Source organism: Drosophila gunungcola, unplaced genomic scaffold (genome assembly GCF_025200985.1).
Source record: "Drosophila gunungcola strain Sukarami unplaced genomic scaffold, Dgunungcola_SK_2 000001F, whole genome shotgun sequence".
Classification (NCBI taxonomy): Eukaryota; Metazoa; Arthropoda; class Insecta; order Diptera; family Drosophilidae; genus Drosophila; species Drosophila gunungcola.
The window spans coordinates 16,873,216-16,898,341 of record NW_026453197.1 but is presented as its reverse complement, the minus strand read 5'-3'; the positions used below and the strand labels follow the sequence as shown (position 1 = coordinate 16,898,341).

The 25,126-nt window shown below is 40.6% G+C and overlaps 1 protein-coding gene across 9 annotated transcripts; it reads left to right on the top strand.

The window, feature by feature from the left end:
- The first annotated feature begins 906 nt into the window (after positions 1-906).
- On the top strand, positions 907-24,880 carry LOC128262900 (serine/threonine-protein phosphatase 6 regulatory ankyrin repeat subunit A). Of its 9 annotated transcripts, none has more exons than XM_052997478.1 (17): positions 907-2,097; positions 4,182-4,283; positions 8,198-8,299; positions 9,815-9,946; positions 11,583-11,675; positions 12,928-13,141; positions 13,563-13,858; positions 14,170-14,472; positions 14,535-15,962; positions 16,479-17,015; positions 17,375-17,581; positions 17,914-18,607; positions 19,004-19,090; positions 20,504-20,715; positions 22,319-22,447; positions 23,090-23,207; positions 23,793-24,880. In XM_052997478.1, the coding sequence occupies exons 1-17, from the start codon at positions 1,711-1,713 to the stop codon at positions 24,050-24,052; spliced, it is 5,301 nt and encodes a 1,766-aa protein (XP_052853438.1). In that variant the 5' UTR covers positions 907-1,710; the 3' UTR covers positions 24,053-24,880. The 9 variants fall into 9 exon arrangements, with proteins under 9 accessions (XP_052853438.1, XP_052853437.1, XP_052853434.1 ...); XM_052997477.1 differs by having other exon boundaries at positions 910-2,097; positions 23,090-23,198; XM_052997474.1 differs by lacking the exon at positions 20,504-20,715 and adding an exon at positions 21,084-21,313 and having other exon boundaries at positions 912-2,097; positions 23,090-23,198.
- The last annotated feature ends 246 nt before the right edge of the window (positions 24,881-25,126 follow it).

Sequence of the window (25,126 nt, the reverse complement as noted above, 5' to 3'; positions counted from 1 at the left end):
TAACTACGTCCCAGTTTGAAGCTTTTTCTTTGTGGTGTGACTCGCAGCTTTTTGATCTGTTAGAATTGTTAGCTCTCTCAATTATTTGCCCCATCTGTTATGGGTAAACTCGAAATCTAAAACAAAGTGGTTTTCTCAGAGAGATTAATAGTAGTGTACGAGAATTCACTGGCGAGCATCTGTGTTATTAAAAACTGACAGTCATTTTCAATTACTAACACCTGTTAAATCGATATTAAATAATAAGCGAGAGGCGGGGAGATTAAAGTATTCATAGCGTGTAGTTTTTGCTATGACTTTGAAATTTCAGAACTACATACGTAGTTGTAAAGTAATTTTTATTCCCACAAAAAGTTATAAACTTAACTGATTAGATAAGATAAGTTTAAGTACCGGGTTCTTAAATCATTTATTGCGGAATCCCTGATAAGTTAGCCGACATAATTCGCTTGAGTCTGATGTTTTCCTTTAACTTATCGCTTTTATCACACCCTTACAAACAGAATATAGAATTGCTTTGTATTTAGTTGTCTTGATCAAATCAGCAAACATATAAATTGGAAAATTAAAAAAGAAAAGAGGAGTGTTTTGCGGAAATCATGGTGAGTTGTTTATTCAGCTTTTATTTAATTCAATAAAATGTATAATATTGTGAAGTATAGAAATGCATTAACTACTTTACATATATAAAGAGTTACTACTTTTGACCTCCATAATTAAATACAAGGCCATTCCTGGCCATTTGGGATTTCCACTACCAGTCCGACAGGATGTTCAAATCTCAGTCTAGCCTGTTGGCCCATTTGGATTTCCCACCGGCATTTAACGCCTGTGGAAATCCCAACGAAACTTAAGAGCTGCGCCGTGATTTTGGCGCCAAAAGAGGCGGCATTTAACCGGATTCAACAATTGTAAACAAACGCTTGCGCGGATGTTGTTTGGCACTTCCTTGGAGCGTCTTGCGTCCTTCGAGTTTGGAGCTTCGTCGTGTTGCCAAAGCTACCAAACGAGTGAAAGGGCCGAGTTTTTCCGCTCGAGCGCCTTGGGAAAACTCGACTGGCAAATCAGAAACTCGCAGACGCTCGTGGCAAACGGTTCACATTTTTCGTGGCTCCCAAAAGAAGCCAGAAATTCCAGTCAAAGTTGGGGACTCTTTTGGCCAAAAAACCAAAGAAAAAATATATAATAAAGGGGGCACTGCCGTTAACGCACACGCAACCGAAGCCATAAAGGGGCTAAACATATAAATTTGTGTAGTAAAAGTGAAGAAAGCGAAAGAATCAAAGTGGAATAATAGCGAGCGGATGTGTTGGAGCCTTTTTCGGTTTGTGTTTGTGTGTGTGTGTGTGTATGTGTGTGAGTGTGTCTGTTGCTGTTGCCAATGAAAATGCAAATTGTTGGTAACAAATATTGGTAAAATGCGGAGGCCGTAGGAATTTGTGCAATGCGAGTGCGAAGCAAAGGAGCCCAAAACTATGCAGCTAAAAACCCGCCGTCAAACCCCGAATCGAATCAATAATAATACAATAACCGAAGCGATATTACACGGATAATGGCAGCATAAACATCGTTAGCATCCAGTCCATCCAGTGTTTCCTATTTAACCAACGAACCACCCACACACCCTCCTCTCTATAAAATATATATGCCCCCCCATTGTAATGGCAACTGATAACTGAGTGTGGAACTCGTCGAATCAAAGACCTAAGGATGTCGCAGCCTCGCGGAGGGCGTGGCGGTGGGCGTGGCGGCGGTGCTGGGGGCGCTGGCGTTGGCCGCAAAACCCCCTCCTCGTTGACCGGTCCGCCGGATGACTCGGCCACGCCCAGCGAGCGGGCAACGCCTGCCAGCAAGGCCGACTCGGATCCCAAGGACGACAGTTCGAGCAACGGGGACAAGAAGGACATGGACCTCTTTCCCGCCCCCAAGCCTCCGAGTGCCGGCGCCTCCATCCGGGACACGGCCAACAAGGTCCTCGGACTGGCCATGAAGAGCGAGTGGACGCCCATCGAGGCGGAGCTCAAGAAGCTGGAGAAGTACGTGGCCAATGTGGGCGAGGACGGCAATCACATTCCGCTGGCCGGCGTTCACGACATGGTGAGTACTGTACAGTGAAGTGCATAGGAGTGCAGAGAAGTGATGTGGATCCCAGGAACCCCTTGGCTGAATTTGTAAAATCAATTGCGAGCCAGAGCGGGAATAGGAAGCGAAATAAGTACAGGAACAGGTCTTACACTCAGAAAAACCAATCTGATTCACGTAATAAAAAGGAATTTAATAAAAAGGCAACAGATCAAATATATTTTTATCTGAAATATCGAAAGTAAAAATGCTCAATAATAAAAAATACTTAATTTGCAAGTGAATAAACAATTTAACATATTTTCTACTGAGTCTTACGATTACCAATGAACAATTTGTATTTAGATATTTTTGGGTCTACATGGACATTTTTGAATTGTTGTGTTTGGAAATAATTTAGGTTATTTTATCGAAACAAAAAAATTTTCAAACAATTTTCTTGTATTTCTTTTCTAAGTGCAATATAAAGTTAAAATCTTGTTTTTTTGTTGGAAAAGTAAGCTATAATATTGAAATCATATGCTGTTTAGTCTTCAATGTATCCATGATTTTTAGATTAAATAAATAATAATTTGAAAAAGTTATAAAGTAAACAAGCATATAAATAAAGTTCAGGTTTTTTTTGTTTTCTTTGTAGCAAATGAACTTTAAACAAACAAAGGTGAAAACCGTTGTTTAAAAAAGATCTGGAAATAATTTTATAAGTTTCTTTTTTATTTTGGAAGATACGCTATGGTTTTTTTTTATATATATTTTTTTTGTAATAACCCATATTATGAGCAACGTTTACACAAGTGTATGCGATGTACAAACGTCGCCCTTATCAACGTCGGCGGCATTTTCCCATTTCTGGTTGTTTACCAGCCAAAATAACGACACACAGAGCCCGGGAACCAAAGGCCAGAAAACAAAAGCCAGAAACCAGAAAGCAGAAGCCGAATAGCAAAAACCAAAAAACAGAGAACGGAAAACGGAAAACAGCGAATGTTATTTGATAGCGCGTCCCAAATGTTTTCGCTGCCAAGGCGATGGCTTTGGTGGCTTTGAGCTCTGGAGTTTTGGAGTTTAGTCCTGCCACAAGTTGCGCTGACTACCCGACCGATAAACTCATAAAACATCGAAGGATATTGAAGCGCTTCGATTTCAATTTACCATAAACGGTATGAAACGGAGAAGTCGTTGACATAAAATTACGTTGCACCGACCGCTAATGAAATGCGGGAGGTGGTGTGCGGTTAAAAGGATTGGAATTTCCTGCAGGCTTTTTGGGGAGTTACTTTCTATCTCAACCTCTAGTTTTGGTTGTCTGCCAGACTAGACTGAGCCCTAGACCATATTTGCATAAATATATAGCTAGGGTTTGAGCTATTTCTGTCTTGATTATTTCCGTTTTTTCGGGGCTTCCTTTCTTTGGTTTTTATTCGGTTCTTGACTTGATGGCTTTGCTCTTGATTTCGTTTTAATTACGAGAGAATGAGCTTATAATATGGAACGCAGCTTATCAGCTGAAGAGTTCTATAACTATGAATTAAACTTATTCAAACTTATTAAAGACAAACCTTTGAAGTTTTATATGAAGTAGTCTTTACAATAAATGTATGTAAATAATGCTTTCGTCTATAAAATGTTAAAATAATGTTTAAATATTATTTCATGTAATTTAATTATATTTTCATTACTTTTTATTGATTTTGAAGGCAACAATGACTGCCATGATGTATTTGAATTCACTTTTAAATCGTTTAAATGGGTCTAACTTATTATTTTAATTTCTTATCAGCTGACCCACAACGCAGCAACTTTTAATTACAAAACCGATTTCACAGATGACTATTTCATTTAAAACGAATCTCTTATCAATGCAATTTGACAGGGAAGTCACGAATAAAATTAATGGCAATTTAATAGGCAAACTTGGACATTTGTGACTATAACCAGTTTCTTCAAGATTATTGCAATGTTGTTTAGTTTAAGTTATGAAGATTATTTCACAGCTTAGAAGTTTATGTAACATATAATTGTTAAATATAAAATATAATTTGTTTAAAAAGTATTTAAATAATATTTGCTAATTAAAATCCCATAAATTTCCATTGCAGAATACCGGCATGACGCCGCTGATGTACGCCACCAAGGACAATAAGACGGCCATAATGGATCGCATGATTGAGTTGGGCGCCGATGTGGGAGCCCGCAATAATGTGAGTCTTGACCGGGAATATATACTACATACCACATAGGACTAGGAATAATTTAAAGCTCCTCAGCCAACTGCCCGTTGTGGTGGATCCAAATATAGAGGCAGTCCAGCTGTTTAAGCCAACAGCGGCAACAAAAGCCGCTAAAAATGTGTCAAATCAATAAAAACCGCATAATTAAATCTCGAACGAGGGTGTCGGTGGGTGAACCCGTGCACCCACTTCTACGCACGATTCTCACGCACCACTCCACCCCCTTCAATACTTCAATTCGGCAATGCCGCCATACCTCAATGGGTCAACTTAACCGAGCTTGGCCAATGGACGACTCACTGGGAGTTTTCTTTACTTAATGCGACTCCAGTTGTGTTGAGTTTTTCAGCACGAATGCGAATTTCCTGAGGGGCCTTTAAAGAAAAAAACCAAATCTTTGGTTTATTTTGACTTTATTACCGTTTTGTTGGTAGCAATTTAAATACAATAAAAAAACGATAAGGGGTGAATTAAAAGTCATTCAAGTTTTAAGTTTTAATCTGGGACCTTGAGTTGAAGACTTAACATTCTAATTGCCCAAAATAAATTTAAAGAACTATTAAATCGTAAATTATGATTTAAAGTTTAAGTTTCTTTCTCTTGCTTTAAAACACGTATTTATTTAGGTTTAAGTAAGCTTATATTTTAATCAATAAACTTGTTATCTCTTTCAAATTAACCTCTTAAAAGGGCTAACAAATTGAGATGAAAGGTCATCGTTGATGTTTATCCTGATTTCATTTGCAATTAACCATCGTGATTATTGCTAATTTTTTTTTGAATGCCAAAACCGAAGTGAGTGTTGTTCATTAGGCCAAGTTGCTAGCAATTGGTTGAATTCCGTTGGCCAGCTTTCTTTGCATGCCACAATTACTTAGCAAGATTTCACTTGAAGTCGGTTTTTTTGGCTGAGCATTCACATGTCCTTACGTATACGCAATGTACTTTAGTTCGGGGCTTGCGGCGATAAAAATCCTTGACCTAATTACAAAATAATTGTTGCCAAACCAGTGCAGACATGGCGAATTGAATTACCAAAACAAACACAGAAAGTTCAATTTTCTTACCCTCCAAGAAAATTCCCCTCAAGTGGACGATTGTTTGCTTGAGTTAAAGAGGGCGTAGTGAAATGTTAAAGGTAAATTTGCACATGAATGTAATAAAACATGAACAAGCTGCAAAAGACAAGGGAACCATGAAAACACGATAGGTATTTATATGAGCAGAAGGATTAGTTTTTGAAGAACTTGTTTTTATAGGTGTACTAATTAGAAATGCTCATTTTGTTCATTGGAAATAATCTTTCAAATTGCTACTGACTTCGAGAGCGTATGTAAATTTCAAATCTGATATAAAAAATAATGGCCTCTGTTTTTGTTCAAAAATATTTATATTAATTACTCAATCTGAGATTGTTTTTAAAACAAATGTTGGCAGCATGCACATGATGGCATCATTTTGTGTTTTTTGTGCAAATTAAATATTACGACATCAGTTTCGTGTCATTATAAAAAGCGCACCTTTTTAAAAACCATATCATTACCTCATCTGGATAATTACTCTTTTTTTTCAACGCAAATGTCACTCCGTGACCAACTCGGATAACTTCACATACACTGACTAATTTAATTAAAAACACGGCTTCTGGCCGAGAGAAAAAATGTTTATTGCATTTACAATTTCCAACTTATCTAACTGTCAGAAAAGGCCAAGTAATTCTTATGTTGCACGACATCTCCAGGACCATTATGACCATTATAAAGAATACTTGTATGATGTAACGCCTGGCTAATTAACATTTTTAACTTTTCAACTCCAAGTTGGCGTTTTTTTTTTTTTTTTTTTTTTTTGGGACTTGACTAAGAGGCGTGTTTGCAACACCTCTTTGCAACTTAAAAGCCAATTAATCAAGCACATGACTCCGATGTACGCCCAGTTGGCCAAAAGCCAGTTTGACCTTTCGAATGGCCCAAACCGGAGACCTCGACTTCGAGCCCAACTTCCGCCGCATTTTTATGGCCAGAGCGGCGTCATTAATATGCAATTTTAATTAAATTCAAGTCGAGTACTTCACGCAGTGGAGCACTCGAGCACTAGCACTCCATATGTGGGGCGATGACAGCGTGAAATAAAATGAGGAATAAAAACGCCAATTCATTTGTCACGTTGCCTTAGTGCGTGAGTAAAGCCATCTCTGCGAATAAAAAGGAGAAATTAATTAACTCCATTAGCCGGAAAAGTGCAAATGCTAGAATGTGTGGCAACGTAATCCAAATGAGCTCCGTAATGAGGACTTGCAATTTGTTTTAAAGAAGGTGTGTGACATCGCCCCAAAATGACTTCATCCACTTTGAGTACCCGAGTATCTTTTGGGCCACGAAGAAAAACACCCACGAATCTGGGTCGACTTCTCGTCCACATCCACACTCCACACTCTCCATTTGGCAGGGCAAAAATGTGCTGGAAAATTTGCGCTTCCGTTTTGGTTTTGTTTCCGGTTTTTCCTTTCGCCCCGGCAAGCAAACACAAACAACAGAAACACAAACACGAGGCTCGAAAACGAACTCGAAGCGGGCTCAAAAGTATGCAAAACAGCGCGTGAAATATTATCTGTCTACCTTGGACTGGGTTCCAACTGCCCTCAAAGTTTGCTTTGGCTTTCCTTTCTTTCGGGCCATCGTCTTGGATTGGCTTTCTGGACATGTGTCAAAGCCGTCGACTGGAGCGCCGCGGCGTTGTATGCAAATTAGCAGGAGCTGCGGCCAGAAATAGTCGCAAATAAACCGCAAAAAACTCGAATTTCACACGACACGAAGCCCACACACACTTACCAAGTGGGAAAATCCCGGGGGGTATTACTAAAGGGTTAGAACGGTCATGAAAAACTCAAAGAATTTCTAAGAATTATGGAAATTTACTTAAAGGAATATGTTTTAAGTTTTTAATTTGTATTCCTTAAGTATATAAAAGATTAGAAAGTTTGGGAATGCAAATTAATAAGCCATTTTATTTAAAATAGCTTGGGCAAATGTAATAAATTAAATGTTCTACAAATCATTGCACTTCTTTTGCTATCTTTCTATGTTCTGCAGCGAAAATTAAATATATTTTATATATTATTAACGTTTTATTCAACTGCTTGATTTTTTTACTCAGATTAATTGTTCTTTTTTTTTAAATACCAAAGCCTGCAAAATTTTATTCTTCGACTAAGAATTTTTATGCAAGTATGCTGATTTAATAGTACCCATTTGCACTTACCAACCTGATGACAGGGCAAAAAGACCTTTCCTCTTGGCTGGTGCCCATACATATAGACGAAACCAGTTCACTTCCGTTCGGGTTGAGAACAATGGGGAGGCTTGGTTATAAATTAAGCCCATGGCCCAGGCCAGGCACACGGGGCGTATGTGTAACACGTTGCGTTATGGCTTATTATATAAGGCAATAAATAGCGCCCCATGCCCCGATTCCCATCTGACTCACTTCAGTTTGAGCCCGCGGTTAACTTTATCGTTATCTTAAAACACTTTTCGTTACGTTTCGGTGATTTGCTCAGGGTCATATTTTCTACCCTCTACATTGTTTTATTTTTGATTTTTTTTTTTTTTTTGGGTTTTTCTGGCTGCCATTGATGCAGTTTTTGCATGTGAGCTTGCGACTGGCCATTAAGAAATCCCTGTGTAAGTGAAAGTCCGCATGCAAGATTGTGGCTTAAGTAATCAAGCAAGGGTCGGGCCACTCCTTTTGCTCCAAGGAGCCAAAGAGCCACATGCAAAACCAACTGACTTTGACCCATTGAACTGACCCAGCTCTTTGGCGTGGGCGGTTGTTTCCTGCCAATGAATTGCAATTGATTTAACCCAAACCACTTCTCTTTGCAGGATAATTATAATGTGCTACACATTGCGGCAATGTATTCGCGTGAGGATGTCGTCAAATTGTTGATAACAAAACGCGGCGTCGATCCCTTCTCCACCGGTGGCGTGAGTATTCCAATAGCCCCATATATACTATATCCCCCAAAGCGAAAATTTACCCAATAGTTGAGGTCACAACACGTCAGGCGACACCCTTAAAAAAGTCTTGAGTTTTGAGTCAATGAAATCGCTGCATAACTTGGGGCTGCTGACAGCCCGATTCGCAGGCAATCTGCCGCTGTTAGACGCATACTTCACTAGGCTAATAAAAAAGTAAAAAAATATATAATAATAAACACAAAGGTCAGAGCCAAGCGAAGATGCAACTTTGAGGTTCGCAATGTTCGCATGTTGCATGTAACTTTGGCGAGACCGGCAATTAACTGGCGACAAGGTTAAGATGGTAATGTCTAGGCCCCGCTTAAAGAAACTTCAGAGGTTTTAGCCCACCAACACTTTAGGCCCACAAACAAAGTTGCAAGAAAACAGTGCTTTTTAAAGAGGTTACTATATGTATATATATACTGCATAGAAAATTTAAATAACAAATGTAACAACAAATTAGCTTACACATTGTTTCCGGAAAACATTTTAATCTTTAAAGGCATCAGTCAATAAAATTAAAAATTAAATATTTTTTTTGTGTAAAGTATATAGTAATTTTAACTTAGAATAGTTTAAAGCCGTCTACTTACATACAAAATTGTTCTGTTTAAATATTTAAAATGTATGAAAAGACAAAACCTACTTATATACTGTTCAAAAAGAAACAACATTATTACCATTGTATTTTGAATTTCAAGCTTGGAAGATTTCTAGCAACGGTTAAAGCTAATTAGAAACATTTTAATTGGACAGAATAAATTAAAACTGAATGATGATCAAATCGTTGAATTGTTTTTTTTTTGTAGTAGTTATTTCTTGTTTATGTCTTGCGTCAGTATTAATCTGGTTTTGTTTATTTTTTGTTCTCGGTTGCAATCACTTCGAGACTTGGTGATTTAAGTGGCTTGAGTTTTTTCCGCAAATACTGATTGTTATCAGAAGAGAGCTCCGCTCGAAGGTGGGAGCGAGAGGGTTGGAGCTGCAGGAGCGAGACAGAAAGATGCAAACTTTTGTTTTAGCAACAGCCAAGTTTGAAGTGTTCCGTTGGCGTGTGTGCGTGGCTCCATAGGACTTCACATTCACATTCACACCCACATTCACAACCAACACCTGCTCCTCCATTAATACACCTCTCTCGTTCACTCCCACTGCGGCCTGCCAGTGTGAGTTCTTTATTCACTTTTTTTTGGGCTGTCAATCTGTGATATGAGCGCGGGAGAAGCCAAAAAAAATGACACGAAATGTGCTTATAAACGCAAAAACGAGCCACTTTCCTATTCAGTAGCAAATGGGATTTTGAAGCGAATAGGAACCAGTTTTTTAGGTGCGAACATTAACCACATAGAGCATAGAGCAGCATATTACATACCATGCAATAAAAGTGTGACCCTAACAATAATTGCGTCAGCAGTGTGTGTGCATCATATAGTAAATAACATATTATTTAATTATACTAATAATAAATAATATTTTCAGTCGCGTTCACAAACTGCGGTGCATTTGGTGTCGAGTCGGCAAACCGGAACAGCCACTAATATCCTGCGCGCTCTTCTCGCCGCTGCTGGCAAGGATATTCGTTTGAAAGCGGACGGTCGTAAGTGTTACCATGTGTGCTTTTGAGTGAGCCAGTGTGGCTGTGTGCTTGTGTGAGTGCGGATGGAGAGCCACAAGTGTTGGCCGCCCAATTGATGCCATTCTATCTCCTTTGGCAATAGTAGTCTACTCCCCAAAAGTAAGCCGATGTCAAGTGAAGTGAAGTACTCTCGACAGCGGTGCCAGGCAGTGCCAACGTAAACAAAGACTTAATAAAAATCACCAAAAAATGTATATATTTATTACAATAATGGCAGCAACAAAATCAAGAGTAGCTAGTAACATAAAGCAAACAAAATTTGTTGGAAAAATCGATATGCAAAACCGCTCACGGTAAATGCATTTCGACTGGCTGGAAATCGAAAAAAGGCCAAAAAAAGTTTAGTGCGGCTATTACACAGCAAGAAAAGTGAAGAGTTACAAATCTTATTTCTTGCCTAAAATTAATGAAGTTCAAAGATTACATTAAAAAAAATGTTAGTTTTTTTTCTTCCTATAAAACAGAGATTCCTTAAGGAAATATTTTAATTAGAGAATTGAATTGAGCTCTGTTGTTTAAAAGTAATCTTTATAAACTCTATACATTTGTAGATTTGTGTTTTTTTAAAGGGTTTTAAAAATTGTTGTACATAGCAGATCGACAAACAACTCAAATAAAATTCAATTTTTGTGGTTGCCAATTTATCTTTTGTTTTCCCACACTGTATCAATAAGGAGCTCTCACCACAGTGGGTAAGCCCCAGTGAGCGTTGAATTACCATCAAAGTTGTCGTCTTCGTCTGATTAACTTGCTTGGGCCAACCATGTCTCCAGACCCCTTTTTTTTTGGAGACCCCCTTGGAAATCTCAACAGAAATGCGGAACTATTTGTCGCATCACGTGCACGGGTGCAAATGCACGGGCGATATTTCCATTACGCACGCGAGGGGATCGCATAAATTTCCACCGAATTGCCATCGAACGAGTGGGAGAAATAGGGGGTTTTTGGGGGGCTGATTGGGGAAATCGGGTGCCACCGATTGATTGTCTAGACAAAATGCTTACCCACCTCGATTTGCGCTTCGATGGCTGCGGCAAATGGCAAACAGCAACTTGATTTAAATCAATTAGAGATAGGTGGAATGGCACTGTCAGGCGAAATTAGTCGGATGAAGTATTTAGCTTTCGATGCCATTCAGTTCGATTTGATTCGCTTTCCTTTTTTACACGCATATCTATGGATATACACATACATATATAGTATATATATATCTGTAGGTAGTACTGTAGTTTTTCCCCGCGAGGGCGCTCAACTCGTTGCCAACAACAAACAAATAACAAACCGAGGAAAACTCAACCGAAAAAAAGGGGGTCAAGTCGCTGTACAACTTGATTTACTCGCCTTTCCTGGTAGATAGGGATAATGACTCCCCGTCACGCCCCCTCTCACGCCCCGCCCCCCTAAAAAAAAATAAAACGCTAGCTGGCTTCAAAGTTGGTGCGCCAAAGTTGCGAAGTTGGCTGAAAATAGCGAAACATGTTGCCGTTAACACTTGAGGCTCGAATTGGCTAATTGGTTATTTATGATTTTACGTGTGTTTCTGGATGTGTGAGTGTGCGGTGTCCTTATCTTAATTATTTTGTACACCATATAAACCTATCTTCCGCGTAGCGTGGCAAAATCCCATTGCTCCTGGCGGTGGAGTCGGGAAATCAGTCCATGTGCCGGGAACTCCTGGCGGCACAAACGGCAGACCAACTAAAGGTGAGTTATCTGAGAAACAAGAACTAAATCTTTTGGTAATTTTAAGCATTTAACACCTTAAAATAACTCTATATAATTTAAAGTTACTTATTTTGGTTACTGTTTTTTATTGACATACCTTTAAGTCAGTTGAAACGATTGAAATACTTTTAAAATACTTACAGGCTTAAACATTTTAAGTCACTTGAAAAGCTCCAAACATTTAATACACTTACAGGTTTATTCTTTCATGTTAGTTTTTGCCTGGAGACCTTGCTAAATAAATCACGTTTTAAAATCAATCTTAATCTCCAGGAAACCCTAACAAGAACCCATATTTTGTACTTGAAATATCTAAAATCTATCTTAGACCATAACGTCAATCAAAATGTCAGAAAATGTCAACATTTCGAACCATAAGACCCCATAAAGCTTACTAAAAAAAGGGAAAAGAAAATGTAAACTCCGTTTATTATCTACGCAATCAACTTAATTCCTGCAATATTAGAACCGTATATGCATAAGAGCTAGTAGATTGTAGTGCCAATCAAAATGGCCAGCGGAGCTGTCAGAAAGTGTCCACAAGGTTTTTTAAGCCTTGAACTGTCCAAAAGTGAAGCGTGTAAATAAATCAAAAATGCAAATTTACCTACCTCAGTTACGCACCTGCATTTCAGAGTTGCATTTCATGAAAAGAGCAACAGTGCGCGACATTGGCAAAGTTTGAGCAATTTTCAATCAGAAGTTGAAGTGCAACACATGCCAAGAGCAGTGCGTGTTGATTAAATTAACCAAAGGGCTTCGGCGTCGGGTCGCTTTAGGCCAAGGGTTCAAGCCAAAGTTTAAGTTAAAGTTGTGCGCCTGACTTTGGCTGAGCACGCAATCAGCCGGCAAAACAGCCACAAACTGGGTCAAAAGGTGAGGCGCAAAACGCAGTTAAAACGGGGGGGAATCTCATTTGCATAGCCCAAAATAAAATGTGTTGATCAAAGTGCAGTTTTAAACACTAAGGAAATAGGGAAGCTAGTTTATAACAAAAACTCAGAAAATATTTATAAAATTTGATAGCTAGTTACCTTGTTTAAAAATACATCTAATTTACTTTTTAGTATTTACACTATTACTGACTTTTAACTTTTGTTATTTCTTCTAATTTATTTAAATATATTAATAAAAAGTATGTTTTATGCAAGCATTTTGTATTACCAAAGTTCTGTAATTTTTTCTATGAGTGCACCATCTCATGCTCGAATTTCGTTTTTATTTTCAACAGGCCACGACGGCCAATGGAGACACGGCCTTGCATTTGGCCGCCAGACGGCGGGACGTGGACATGGTCCGCATCCTGGTCGACTACGGAACGAATGTGGACACGCAGAATGGGGAGGGCCAGACGCCACTGCATATCGCCGCCGCCGAAGGCGACGAGGCCCTACTCAAGTACTTCTATGGCGTGCGCGCCTCAGCGTCCATTGCGGACAATCAAGGTGAGTCTGCGATAATGTGGACCAAGGGTAAACGCGGTAGAAATAAGTTTCACCTTGATTTTAAGGGATATCAAAAACGAAATCTAAAAGTTTTCATTGCATATTGCTGTTTTTAAAATAACCGAAATTAGTCTATACAGCTCAATTTAAAGCTTGTTTCTCCTAAGGTGTACAGAAACTTGAACTATAGTTAGGATTTATTTTGGTTTCTGAATTAAATATTATTGAGTGTACGATGTTAACTTTACATCCAATTTGAAATATGAAACGTTTCATTTGGTTTTCGCTTAGAAGAATTTTTTGGCGCCCACGGGTGGACCGAGGTCATAATATTTAAAGTACATTGGGAATAATGTTGGAAAATAGTTTAGTTTATAATCATATTTATCTAAACATTAATATTTATCCAAATCCCGAACAGATCGCACTCCGATGCACTTGGCCGCCGAGAATGGGCACGCGCACGTCATCGAGATACTGGCCGACAAGTTCAAGGCGAGCATCTTCGAGCGCACCAAGGATGGCAGCACGCTGATGCACATTGCGTCGCTCAACGGTCATGCTGAGTGCGCCACGATGCTCTTCAAGAAGGGCGTCTACCTCCACATGCCCAACAAGGATGGAGCGAGGAGTATCCACACCGCAGCCGCCTATGGCCACACGGGGATCATCAACACGCTGCTGCAGAAGGGCGAGAAAGTGGATGTGACCACCAATGTAAGTTGGCTGGAATTTATTAAATGATTTATTTATTTTTATTTAATATTCCGATGTCTTTTGTGTTTTTGCTTGTAGTATTATTCGATCTTAGATCTAATGCAGAAGAATAATTTAATTTAAACTTGCCATTAAAATTATTAGTCCTAGTGGACCAGTCCGATTTCAAGTGCTTTAATTAATAATGAGATAGTTTTTTCAAAAATATTTTAATCCTTGAATTAAAGCCTAGTCAAAGATGTACGTGGCGTACCTTCCAACGTCTATTGGGTTCTACTGAGACACTTATTGATCACATTTTCCCTTTGTAGGACAACTATACGGCTCTGCACATAGCCGTGGAGTCGGCCAAGCCCGCCGTAGTGGAAACCCTGTTGGGATTCGGGGCCGATGTCCATGTGCGGGGAGGAAAACTGCGTGAGACCCCGTTGCACATTGCCGCTAGGGTGAAGGATGGGGATCGGTGTGCCCTCATGCTGCTGAAGTCGGGGGCCAGTCCCAATTTGACCACGGACGACTGTCTGACCCCGGTTCATGTGGCTGCCCGCCATGGCAATCTGGCCACCTTGATGCAGTTGCTCGAGGACGAAGGCGATCCCTTGTACAAGTCGAATGTGAGTGGGAGTTTGCTTTGACTTAATATTTTTTTATTATTATATATATCTATATTAACCAGACTGGTGAGACACCCCTGCACATGGCCTGTAGAGCCTGCCACCCGGACATAGTGCGTCATCTGATCGAGACGGTGAAGGAGAAGCACGGTCCGGACAAGGCCACCACCTATATTAACTCGGTAAACGAGGATGGCGCCACGGCGTTGCACTACACCTGCCAAATCAGCAAGGAGGAGGTCAAGATTCCCGAGTCCGACAAGCAGATCGTACGCATGCTCCTCGAAAACGGAGCGGATGTGACGCTGCAGACGAAAACCGCCTTGGAGACGGCCTTCCACTACTGCGCCGTGGCCGGGAACAACGATGTGCTGATGGAGATGATCTCGCACATGAATCCCACGGACATCCAGAAGGCCATGAACCGGCAATCGTCGGTGGGCTGGACCCCCCTGCTCATCGCCTGCCATCGCGGGCACATGGAGCTGGTCAACAACCTACTGGCGAATCACGCCCGCGTGGATGTCTTCGATACGGAGGGACGTTCGGCCCTGCATTTGGCTGCCGAGCGGGGATACCTGCATGTCTGCGATGCCCTGCTAACCAACAAGGCGTTCATAAACTCCAAGTCGCGGGTGGGACGCACAGCCCTCCATTTGGCGGCGATGAATGGGTTCACGCATCTGGTGAAATTCCTCATCAAGGATCACAATGCGGTGATCGACATCCTGACGCTGAGAAAGCAAACGCCACTCCATTTGGCAGCTGCCAGCGGGCAGATGGAGTGCTGCCAACTGCTCCTCGAACTGGGCGCCAATATCGATGCGACGGACGATCTGGGCCAGAAGCCCATCCATGTCGCCGCCCAGAACAACTACTCTGAAGTGGCCAAACTCTTCCTGCAGCAGCATCCCTCGCTGGTGAATGCCACCAGCAAGGATGGCAACACCTGTGCCCACATCGCCGCCATGCAGGGATCCGTCAAGGTGATCGAGGAGCTGATGAAGTTTGATCGATCGGGTGTGATCTCTGCACGCAATAAGCTTACGGATGCCACGCCCCTGCAGCTGGCCGCCGAGGGCGGACACGCGGATGTGGTGAAGGCTCTGGTGAGAGCAGGTGCCTCCTGCACCGAGGAAAACAAGGCGGGCTTCACCGCCGTCCATTTGGCGGCCCAAAACGGGCATGGCCAAGTCCTGGATGTGCTCAAGAGCACAAATTCGTTGAGAATCAATAGTAAAAAGCTGGGTCTGACCCCGCTCCATGTGGCCGCATACTATGGCCAAGCGGACACGGTGCGGGAACTGCTGACCAGTGTGCCGGCCACCGTGAAATCGGAAACGCCAACGGGACAGAGTCTTTTTGGGGATCTGGGCACTGAGTCCGGCATGACTCCACTGCACTTGGCGGCCTTTTCCGGCAACGAGAACGTGGTGCGACTGCTCCTCAACTCCGCGGGTGTCCAAGTGGATGCGGCGACCATCGAGAACGTAAGACAACATGGATTTTTCTAAGGAATATAGATTAAGCCGTTTTTTACAGTCGAACTTCACTAAGTAATTTTCTATAAAAGCATACAACTGACTATTTTTCAAACAATTTCATCTTCGTAATTAGAAAATTTCTTTGACTTGACTTTATTTGCAAATTGATCCAGTAATTTGCAGATACCCTTTTTCTTGTTATACATTTTTTAAATTTATGTTACAACGAAAGATAAAATTAATTTCTTTTAAAGTTATAGATATAAGCATAAGAAGGCTTATAAATCATTTTCGTTAATGTATAAAACTTAATTGCAAAATATTTCATTAAATATTATTCCTTTTATTTTCTTCTCAGAATTTTTTTGAACGTAGAACTAAAATTTCCTTGGAGAACTATTTTTTTTCTCCTACTAAACGTCCCTTTAAATGAAATTCGTTGTCGACAGATATTGGCTAGGGTTATTGAAGCTCGTCTGTATACACTTTTGAGAACCTATTAACAATTGTCTTTACTTACAGGGCTATAATCCACTCCATTTGGCTTGCTTCGGCGGACACATGTCAGTGGTCGGTTTGCTCCTGAGTCGGTCGGCGGAACTCCTCCAGTCGCAGGATCGTAACGGCAGGACGGGCCTGCACATCGCCGCCATGCATGGCCACATCCAGATGGTGGAGATTCTGCTCGGCCAGGGCGCGGAGATCAACGCAACCGATCGGAACGGTTGGACGCCACTGCATTGTGCTGCCAAAGCTGGCCACTTGGAGGTGGTGAAGCTGCTGTGCGAGGCGGGTGCCTCGCCCAAATCGGAGACCAACTACGGCTGTGCCGCCATCTGGTTCGCCGCCTCCGAGGGACACAACGAGGTGCTGCGCTACCTGATGAACAAGGAGCACGACACCTACGGCCTGATGGAGGACAAGCGCTTCGTCTACAACCTGATGGTGGTGTCCAAGAACCACAACAACAAGCCCATCCAGGAGTTCGTCCTGGTGTCGCCGGCCCCAGTGGACACGGCCGCCAAGTTGTCCAACATCTACATTGTACTCTCGACGAAGGTGAGGTGTCCTGAACAGAATACAACTTTGCTATGGTTTTGGTAAAGTAAACGTTAGTTGTGTTAAATGAATATTTAAATATCGTATAGGCTGGATAAATATTTTAAATATTTTTGATTTTTTTAAACCTCATAAGATATTTTTGGGAATTACTTTTTTTAATCTTAAACTTTCTTAAGGAGTATTAAAGCATTAAAGCATGTTTTTATATACTTAACTACATTTTCAAGCAACTTTAAGTAGCCTGAAGTAGCTTACAAAAAATGTGTGCTGTTTGAGGATCTCTATAAACTTAAATTAAATTATGCTTTTTATCTGAACTTTAAAAACACTTACTAATGAATCCCATTTGTCTCTAGGAAAAAGAGAGAGCCAAGGATCTGGTGGCTGCTGGCAAGCAATGTGAGGCCATGGCCACGGAACTTTTGGCCCTGGCAGCTGGCTCTGATTCCGCGGGAAAGATCCTGCAGGCCACCGACAAGCGGAACGTGGAGTTTCTCGACGTTCTGATCGAAAATGAACAGAAGGAAGTGATTGCCCATACCGTGGTCCAGCGTTACTTGCAAGTGTGTGATATGAATAATTGCTAGCATAGCTTACATATCGAGTTTAATTTAATTTTCATAACGAAAAATATATAAGTTAGAACGAAGCTAAAATTTGCTTTTTATTTTCGATTAGTGTATATTTCAGATTTTTATTTCAATTTTATTTCAATAGATACAATTTTTTTAATAATATTAATTAGACTTTAACTCAATTATCATTTTTGATACTTTTTTGGTTCCGTTTTGGAGAAATATATGTATTTTTTTTAAAGCCCTAGCTAGATAGATCTGGTATTGTGATGCATACAAAATATATAAATATAACTATATAAATTCTCCCTATTTTTTAGGAACTCTGGCACGGATCACTGACGTGGGCTTCCTGGAAGATCCTGCTGCTGCTCGTGGCCTTTATAGTCTGCCCACCGGTGTGGATCGGGTTCACCTTCCCGATGGGCCACAAGTTCAACAAGGTGCCGATTATCAAGTTCATGTCGTACCTCACCTCGCACATTTACCTCATGATCCACCTGAGCATCGTGGGCATAACGCCCATTTATCCAGTACTCCGACTGAGTTTAGTGCCCTACTGGTACGAGGTGGGCCTTCTGATCTGGCTGAGTGGCCTGCTGCTGTTCGAGCTGACGAATCCGTCGGACAAGTCGGGACTGGGATCGATAAAGGTGCTGGTCCTGCTGCTGGGAATGGCCGGCGTGGGAGTCCATGTGTCGGCGTTTCTGTTCGTGTCCAAGGAGTACTGGCCCACGCTGGTGTACTGCCGCAATCAGTGCTTCGCATTGGCCTTCCTGCTGGCCTGTGTGCAGATTTTGGACTTTTTGTCCTTCCACCACCTCTTCGGACCCTGGGCCATCATCATTGGGGATCTGCTGAAGGATCTGGCCCGGTTCCTGGCCGTCTTGGCCATCTTTGTGTTTGGCTTTTCCATGCACATTGTGGCCTTGAATCAGAGTTTTGCCAACTTTTCGCCAGAGGATCTGCGCAGCTTCGAGAAGAAGAACCGAAATAGAGGCTACTTCAGCGACGGTAAGTCAAAACGTTTGCTTTGCTTCCTCCTGTCTACCGTTTGTTTTTTGTTTCAAATCTTTTTATTTTCATTTGGAATGTTTTTGCAAACTTCCTCTTTTGAACGTTCAATGTGTCTTGATAAGTATCTGTGTCTGCCTTGAATGAAAAGCCATCTAATCTGTGTGTGCTCGATGTTTCACATAAGTAAATAATACAAAAAAAAAAAAAAAAGAACCAACTACAACCACATAATACAACAATTGCATGCTCAACAAGTACAAAACCACCCGAACCTTCAACCTTGATGTCGTAATCCCCGTCCCACCCAACCCCCAACAAATGACCTCCACTAATAATGTTCTCCCTCTGATCTTAACCCCTAACTGAAAATCGAACTGAATCCGAATGGAACAGATGACATGCCCACCCCTCGACCTCCGCCCGTGGAGAATTATGTCGATAGTCGCTTCAGCGAATTCCGACGAAAGCACAAGGACGACCGTAAGTCTCCGCCACCCACCGCCCCCTTTTTCACCCACTACCACCCCTTACCCCTTACTCCCCTACCGCCTTTTTGCATGGCCCCCGATTTTTAAGGGGGCTACCCTTAACCCTCTATTGCCGAATGCCGGACTCGAACCCGTTGCGTTGCCGCCTTCGATGTTGTGCGTAAAGTTTTATTGTCGTTTGTATTCCAGTTCCTTGGAACATCCACAAGTCCGCACTCGCTGCTCGAAAACCCCTCGCCAATTGCTCGTTTCAGTTACTTTCGTTTTGAGGCGTTTTCGCGGGAAATCCCCTTTCCGCATCCTCGATGTTGTGGATCTGTGTTTATATAGGTATCCTTGCGCTAAGCTTTATTATTTAGTTTGGAGTATGATTTTGTATTTATTTATTTATTTTTATATATTTTTTTGATGTTAAGAACATATTTCTTAATCAAGAAGAGTTTACAAATGTTTACAGGAATTTAATGTATAGATTCTTACTTTCATTAAATTTGATTTGCTATCGGCTTTTGTATTTAAAGTATTCCAAAAGTTTTAAGGCATGATGTTAATTAAAAATTAAATAAATGTTAAAGGAAAATTTAAAAAAAATTGATACCACTTAAAAATTATGTTTTTGAACTATTTTTTTTTTAAGTCAAATATAATTTTACAGAGGTTTTCGTTATAATTTTTTGTATTTTGTCTATGAGTACTTTTTAGATTGGATTCAAACTTTTTCAAATATTAGTTTACAAGTGAATACATCCACAGGCTAGATATTTTCTATTTTTAATTAAAATCTTTAATTTTTATTCATTATAAGTTTTTTAAATTATTTTTGTCGATGTGTAACCCAAACGATACCGATTAGAACTTTGTACAAACTCAAAATTTCAGTACTGCATGTTGATGTTTTAACCCTGTCAATCCAATCAAAATCAATCAATCAGCAATATCGATATAATCAATGCCCGCCTGCCTGCGGCTTTCAGCTTGCGCCGCTTGCCCACCACCAAATTCTGCACAATCGAAACAATCGAAACCTATCGAATCGAATCGATAACGTAAACGATAACGCTACTGATACCGATACCGATGCCGATACTAGTATTCGAACTGCGAACTGCGAGATGCTGCTTTTGACGTGTTTAACCACTCACCCGCACTCTCCAATAATCCAAGCCAAACAAACAAAAAAAAAAACCCACCATAAATATACTCGTTTATGTAAACTTCAAGATATCCAAATCAATCTACAAAACAATATCCAAACTCGCACACACGCCTGTGCCAAGCCGACAATATATATATGTCCCATATATACATATATATATATATATATATGCTAGCTGCAGCAACGCAAACGCTAAAGTTCAGACATATCTGATTGTGAGTAACGTTCCGTTCGGACCCATTTGGTTAGGACCCATGACGCCCTTTCTGGCTTTCGAGCGCCTCTTCTTCGCGGTCTTCGGACAGACGACCACCCTGGACATCAATCCCATGCGACACTTGCGTCCCGAGTGGACCGAGGTGCTCTTCAAATTTGTCTTTGGCATCTACTTGTTGGTGTCTGTGGTTGTACTCATTAACCTGCTAATTGCCATGATGTCGGATACTTATCAGCGCATTCAGGTTTGTATTGCCAAGGCCACTAATATGTATTTTCTCTCTGCTTTTTCCCCTCTTCCCCCGTTTTTGATTTACGTTTTTTTGGAATGCTATATGTTTTGTGCTTTGTTTTGCGGTAACAACCCCAAACTGACCACAATTGGGCTTAAAAAAAAAACCGGGGGTTGGTCGATCCCACAAATCAACGACAATCACAATCACAATCGAATTGAATCGAATCAACCAACCTGGGCGTCCGTTATCTTTTTATTTTTCAAAATAATTTCCGCGCCGGCCAATATGATGTGCGTGCTGTCCGGGGGTGTCTATGTGTATTTGTATCTGAATATGTATCTGTATCTGGAAATGTATCTATGGGGCTCCGGACACAGTGCGCATGCATCCGATAAACTCGTTCGAGTTGTTGTTCTTCGCCGTGTTCGGACAAACGACGACCGAGCAAACGCAAGTTGACAAAATCAAAAATGTAGCCACGCCCACTCAACCGTATTGGGTTGAGTACCTGTTCAAAATTGTCTTTGGCATTTACATGTTGGTGTCGGTGGTTGTGCTCATTAACCTGCTGATTGCTATGATGTCAGACACCTATCAACGTATTCAGGTAGTATTGCTAAAGGCGCTTTTACCTAACTCGAATCTTTTTTTAAACTCTTACTCTAACCATAAGTTAAGTATCTGAATGCTAAATTACATTGAATATTAATCCTCCTCTTTTTCAGCAAGCAGTATGAGAAGTAAAGTGTACAAATTATGAAGTAGATTTATTTTTATCTACTCTAGCATGTTTTTAATAGACTGACGGTTAAAATTTGACGGTTAGCGAAATAAGCATAAGTTAATATCCCGATGAAGCTCTTAAAATAGTTAACAAAAGATTTTATGCAAATGATGGTAAACTCTAAATGAAGTTTCTTTTTTAGCTAACCTAGGTACTTAACCTGACATTGAGAAAACCGAATTTATAAGAGACCTTGGCATGCTCTGTAAATCCATCAACTGCCCAGACTTGCATCTTCCAGGTTTTTTCAGGAAAATGAAGTTAGCAATCTGAGGGATACATTTTTTGCGTGCCAGTGAAACTGTATCTCAAAGATGGAAGCCTCTCGCCTTCTAGTTTAGTAAAGTGCAGATTAGCTTTAGTGGATTAGCGCCTAGAAGTGTGCTCTGCTTTTGTGACCAGTGTTGAGCAAGGCCAAACCAAAGAGTGTTGGTTAATGCATGCTTTTAAAAAACATATATATTATATAGAAATCGTTGCTGCATGTGTCTATGTGTCTGTGTTTGTCACTGCCTAGGATTTAAGTATGAAGAGATACACCAATATGGTGGCTAGGTTTTGTATGGAAGTTTTTAGAAGTCTTAAGAAATTGCCATCCAAAACAGGCCTCTGCATTTGTGAATTTCTATTATTAACAACCTGATTTTTGCAGCTCTTAAGTTACGTATTAACGAAGTAAAAAAAAAACTGTAAATTCCGAGGCTTCAGCTCACGAATCTCATCCCGTGTATTCCTTTGTTCTTGTTCTCCCCTATATGTCATGTCTCATCCATCCAACATCGCGCACTCTGCTAACAAACAATAAACAAAAAACCTATGAAATACTAGGCCCAATCCGACATCGAGTGGAAATTCGGCTTGTCCAAGCTTATACGCAATATGCATCGCACCACAACAGCGCCCTCGCCGCTTAATTTAGTTACCACCTGGTTTATGTGGATCGTCGAGAAGGTCAAGGTAAAAACTCAGGTGACAAATGCCGCCTCCAAGCCGCTGTCGCTCTATCTCCTGTATCTTGTATCCTGTATCCTGTTTCCGTATCTGTTGACTATATCTGTGCAACTACCAGAACCGAGCCTGAACGGGTGTAGTTTGCTGACCTTTTCCCCAACCCATTTAAAGCAATTTGGCAACAACCGCAATAAGTTCCATCACTGTGAATGCTTTAAGTGTGTTGCCCACCCAATAAAACACTAAATGCACCTTGCACTTCTGTGATTTCAAATTACAGTGGGCATTCGAAATAGAGATACAATGAGGGTAGATTGTTGAATTCATTTATAAAGGCGTCTAAAAGTATGCAATACAAAAGGAAAATCGTACATTACAATGAATCGGGTCTTAAAATAAATCGTTGCATACTTTTAGACACCTTTATAAAAAACAATGTCATGTTCTTAAGTAACTCAATCGATCGCTTACTGTATGACACTTAATGTCCAGCACTTAGCACCCAATTGCTTTCGATGTAATTAACGATTGCTGACTGCGTTTATGTTGTGTCTCTTGTCTTGTATGTGACCTATGTCCCGTGTCTAATGCGCCTTGATCTAACCCACAAACCTGCCATCCTGCAAACCCACAAAACACGCGCCTCAGGCACGCATGAAGAAAAAGAAGCGTCCAAGTCTGGTTCAGATGATGGGAATACGTCAGGCCAGTCCGCGAACCAAAGCCGGCGCCAAGTGGCTGTCGAAGATCAAGAAAGGTGAGACATGTATGTATCGCTGCAGGGCTACCTCTGACCAGAACCCGTATATCCTGGGAATACCAACCCATCCAAAGGGGTTTTGTAGCTAACAGCGTGTCAGCCCAAGTGTAACTTTCTCTATTCCATCAGCTCTTCTGTCTGTCTTGCTTTCCTCTTTCTTCAACTATCTTCTGTGAACAATTGGCTCGCTCTAGCTCAAAATTCTTTCCACAACTTTTGACTTTCTCTAAAAATGCACTGAGATAGAGGTACCATAAATCAAGATTTTTAGGAATTAACTTAAAACTACATATTTTGATTATTTATTTATTTATTAAAATTGGAGCAACCCGAATATATCCTTGAATTTAAAAAAAATTCATTTAAATTTCTTCTATGCAAAAATTGTGGTAACGAATTTATTTTGGAATAAGAAATTCTAAATTAATATAAAAATAAAATTTAAGAAAAGCCAAAAACAAGCTGGAAGAGTATTTTAGAACATGAATTTGGGGGCATTAAAGTATTCTCTTGATTTTTGGTACTTTTACCTTAGTGTCTCTTATTTGATAATTGAACCAACATGCTAATGATCTTTTCCTAAATTCCCAGACTCGGTGGCCCTATCTCAGGTCCATCTTTCTCCCCTGGGATCGCAGGCAAGCTTTTCGCAGGCCAACCAGAATCGCATCGAGAACGTGGCCGATTGGGAGGCGATTGCCAAAAAGTACCGGGCTCTGGTGGGCGACGAGGAGGGTGGTTCGCTGAAGGACTCGGATGCGGAGAGCGGATCGCAGGAGGGCAGCGGGGCGCCACAGCCGCCGGCACAGGTGGGCAGACGAGCCATCAAGGCCGCCCCTACAAAAAAATAAAAACAAACACAGAAACAACACAGAAATGACACAGAAACGACACAAGAGATACTCCATTTTGGATGGGTTATTAACTACGTTTTGATTGCAGGTCTAAGCTTCAACCTATCTCTTCCAACTATCCTTCCTGACTATCTCTATCTCTTCTCAACTATCCATCCATCGTCTGTCCTTCTGTACTCCTAAGATCTAATCCTAAGAAACTGTACTCCTAAGTTGCACCTTAGGGATAGTTTTCTCAGACTTCAGTTAACTTAAAAGTGGCTGTGGACTTAAGCCCACACTTTTAGCTTAACTGGAGTATAGAAAAGCAATCCTGAAATACCTAAGCTAAGCCTTCACTTCCTAAACTAATTTTAGCTAGAATAATGAAATTGTTTTTGGGTAACTTGTGAAGCGCAAAGAATTATTTATTTTGATATGTTTTTGTGTCGGCGATTTCTACGATAGGCGAAACAACAAAACAAGTTTTCCATGTTTGAGATTTTTGAAATAAGTATGTTAACTGGTCCTTTTTGGACCGATCGAATACGTCCACTTTGCCTTACATTTTTTGAAACAAACTCCTAGCATTTTTTATTAAGCAGATAATTCCGACGATCAAACGATCGACCATAGCGTTAACTATGATTATCTTAGCTATTAAGTATGTAACTCTAGCTTCATTCGGAGCTAAAGGAAATCGCATCATCTCATTGTGTTTGGGTAATTGTCAAGTAACTACATCCTCTTTATTTACTAAGCTTGATCGAGTTTTTATAAGATATGTCTACGACTAAAAATTGTTAACTGTACTTGAATGTAAATAAATAAGCCATATTTTAAAAAGTTTTTTCTTTACCTATTGTTGTAATAATAATTCTTTGCTTTTTGGAGACTAAGGAACTAACAAAATTAAAGACAAAGTAATTACTTGCTTGCCATTAAGAGGTTCTAAAAAAGGAAATTCGAATAATGGCGCCCATGAAGTATGCCTGTTGTCTAATTCGCCCAAAATCTCACAGCGCCTTGAAAAACAAACACGACATCTAGTGGTGGTTTGAGGAACCACTAGTGTTAAGTTTCAATAAATTT

Coding starts and splice junctions, on each gene's coding strand:
- LOC128262900 (XM_052997474.1), top strand. CDS start 1,711: ATGTCGCAGCCTCGCGGAGGGCGTGGCGGTGGGCGTGGCGGCGGTGCT. Junction 8,300..9,814: donor ATCCCTTCTCCACCGGTGGC/GTGAGTATTCCA, acceptor TAATATTTTCAG/TCGCGTTCACAAACTGCGGT. Junction 19,091..21,083: donor ACGAAAGCACAAGGACGACC/GTAAGTCTCCGC, acceptor CTCCGGACACAG/TGCGCATGCATCCGATAAAC.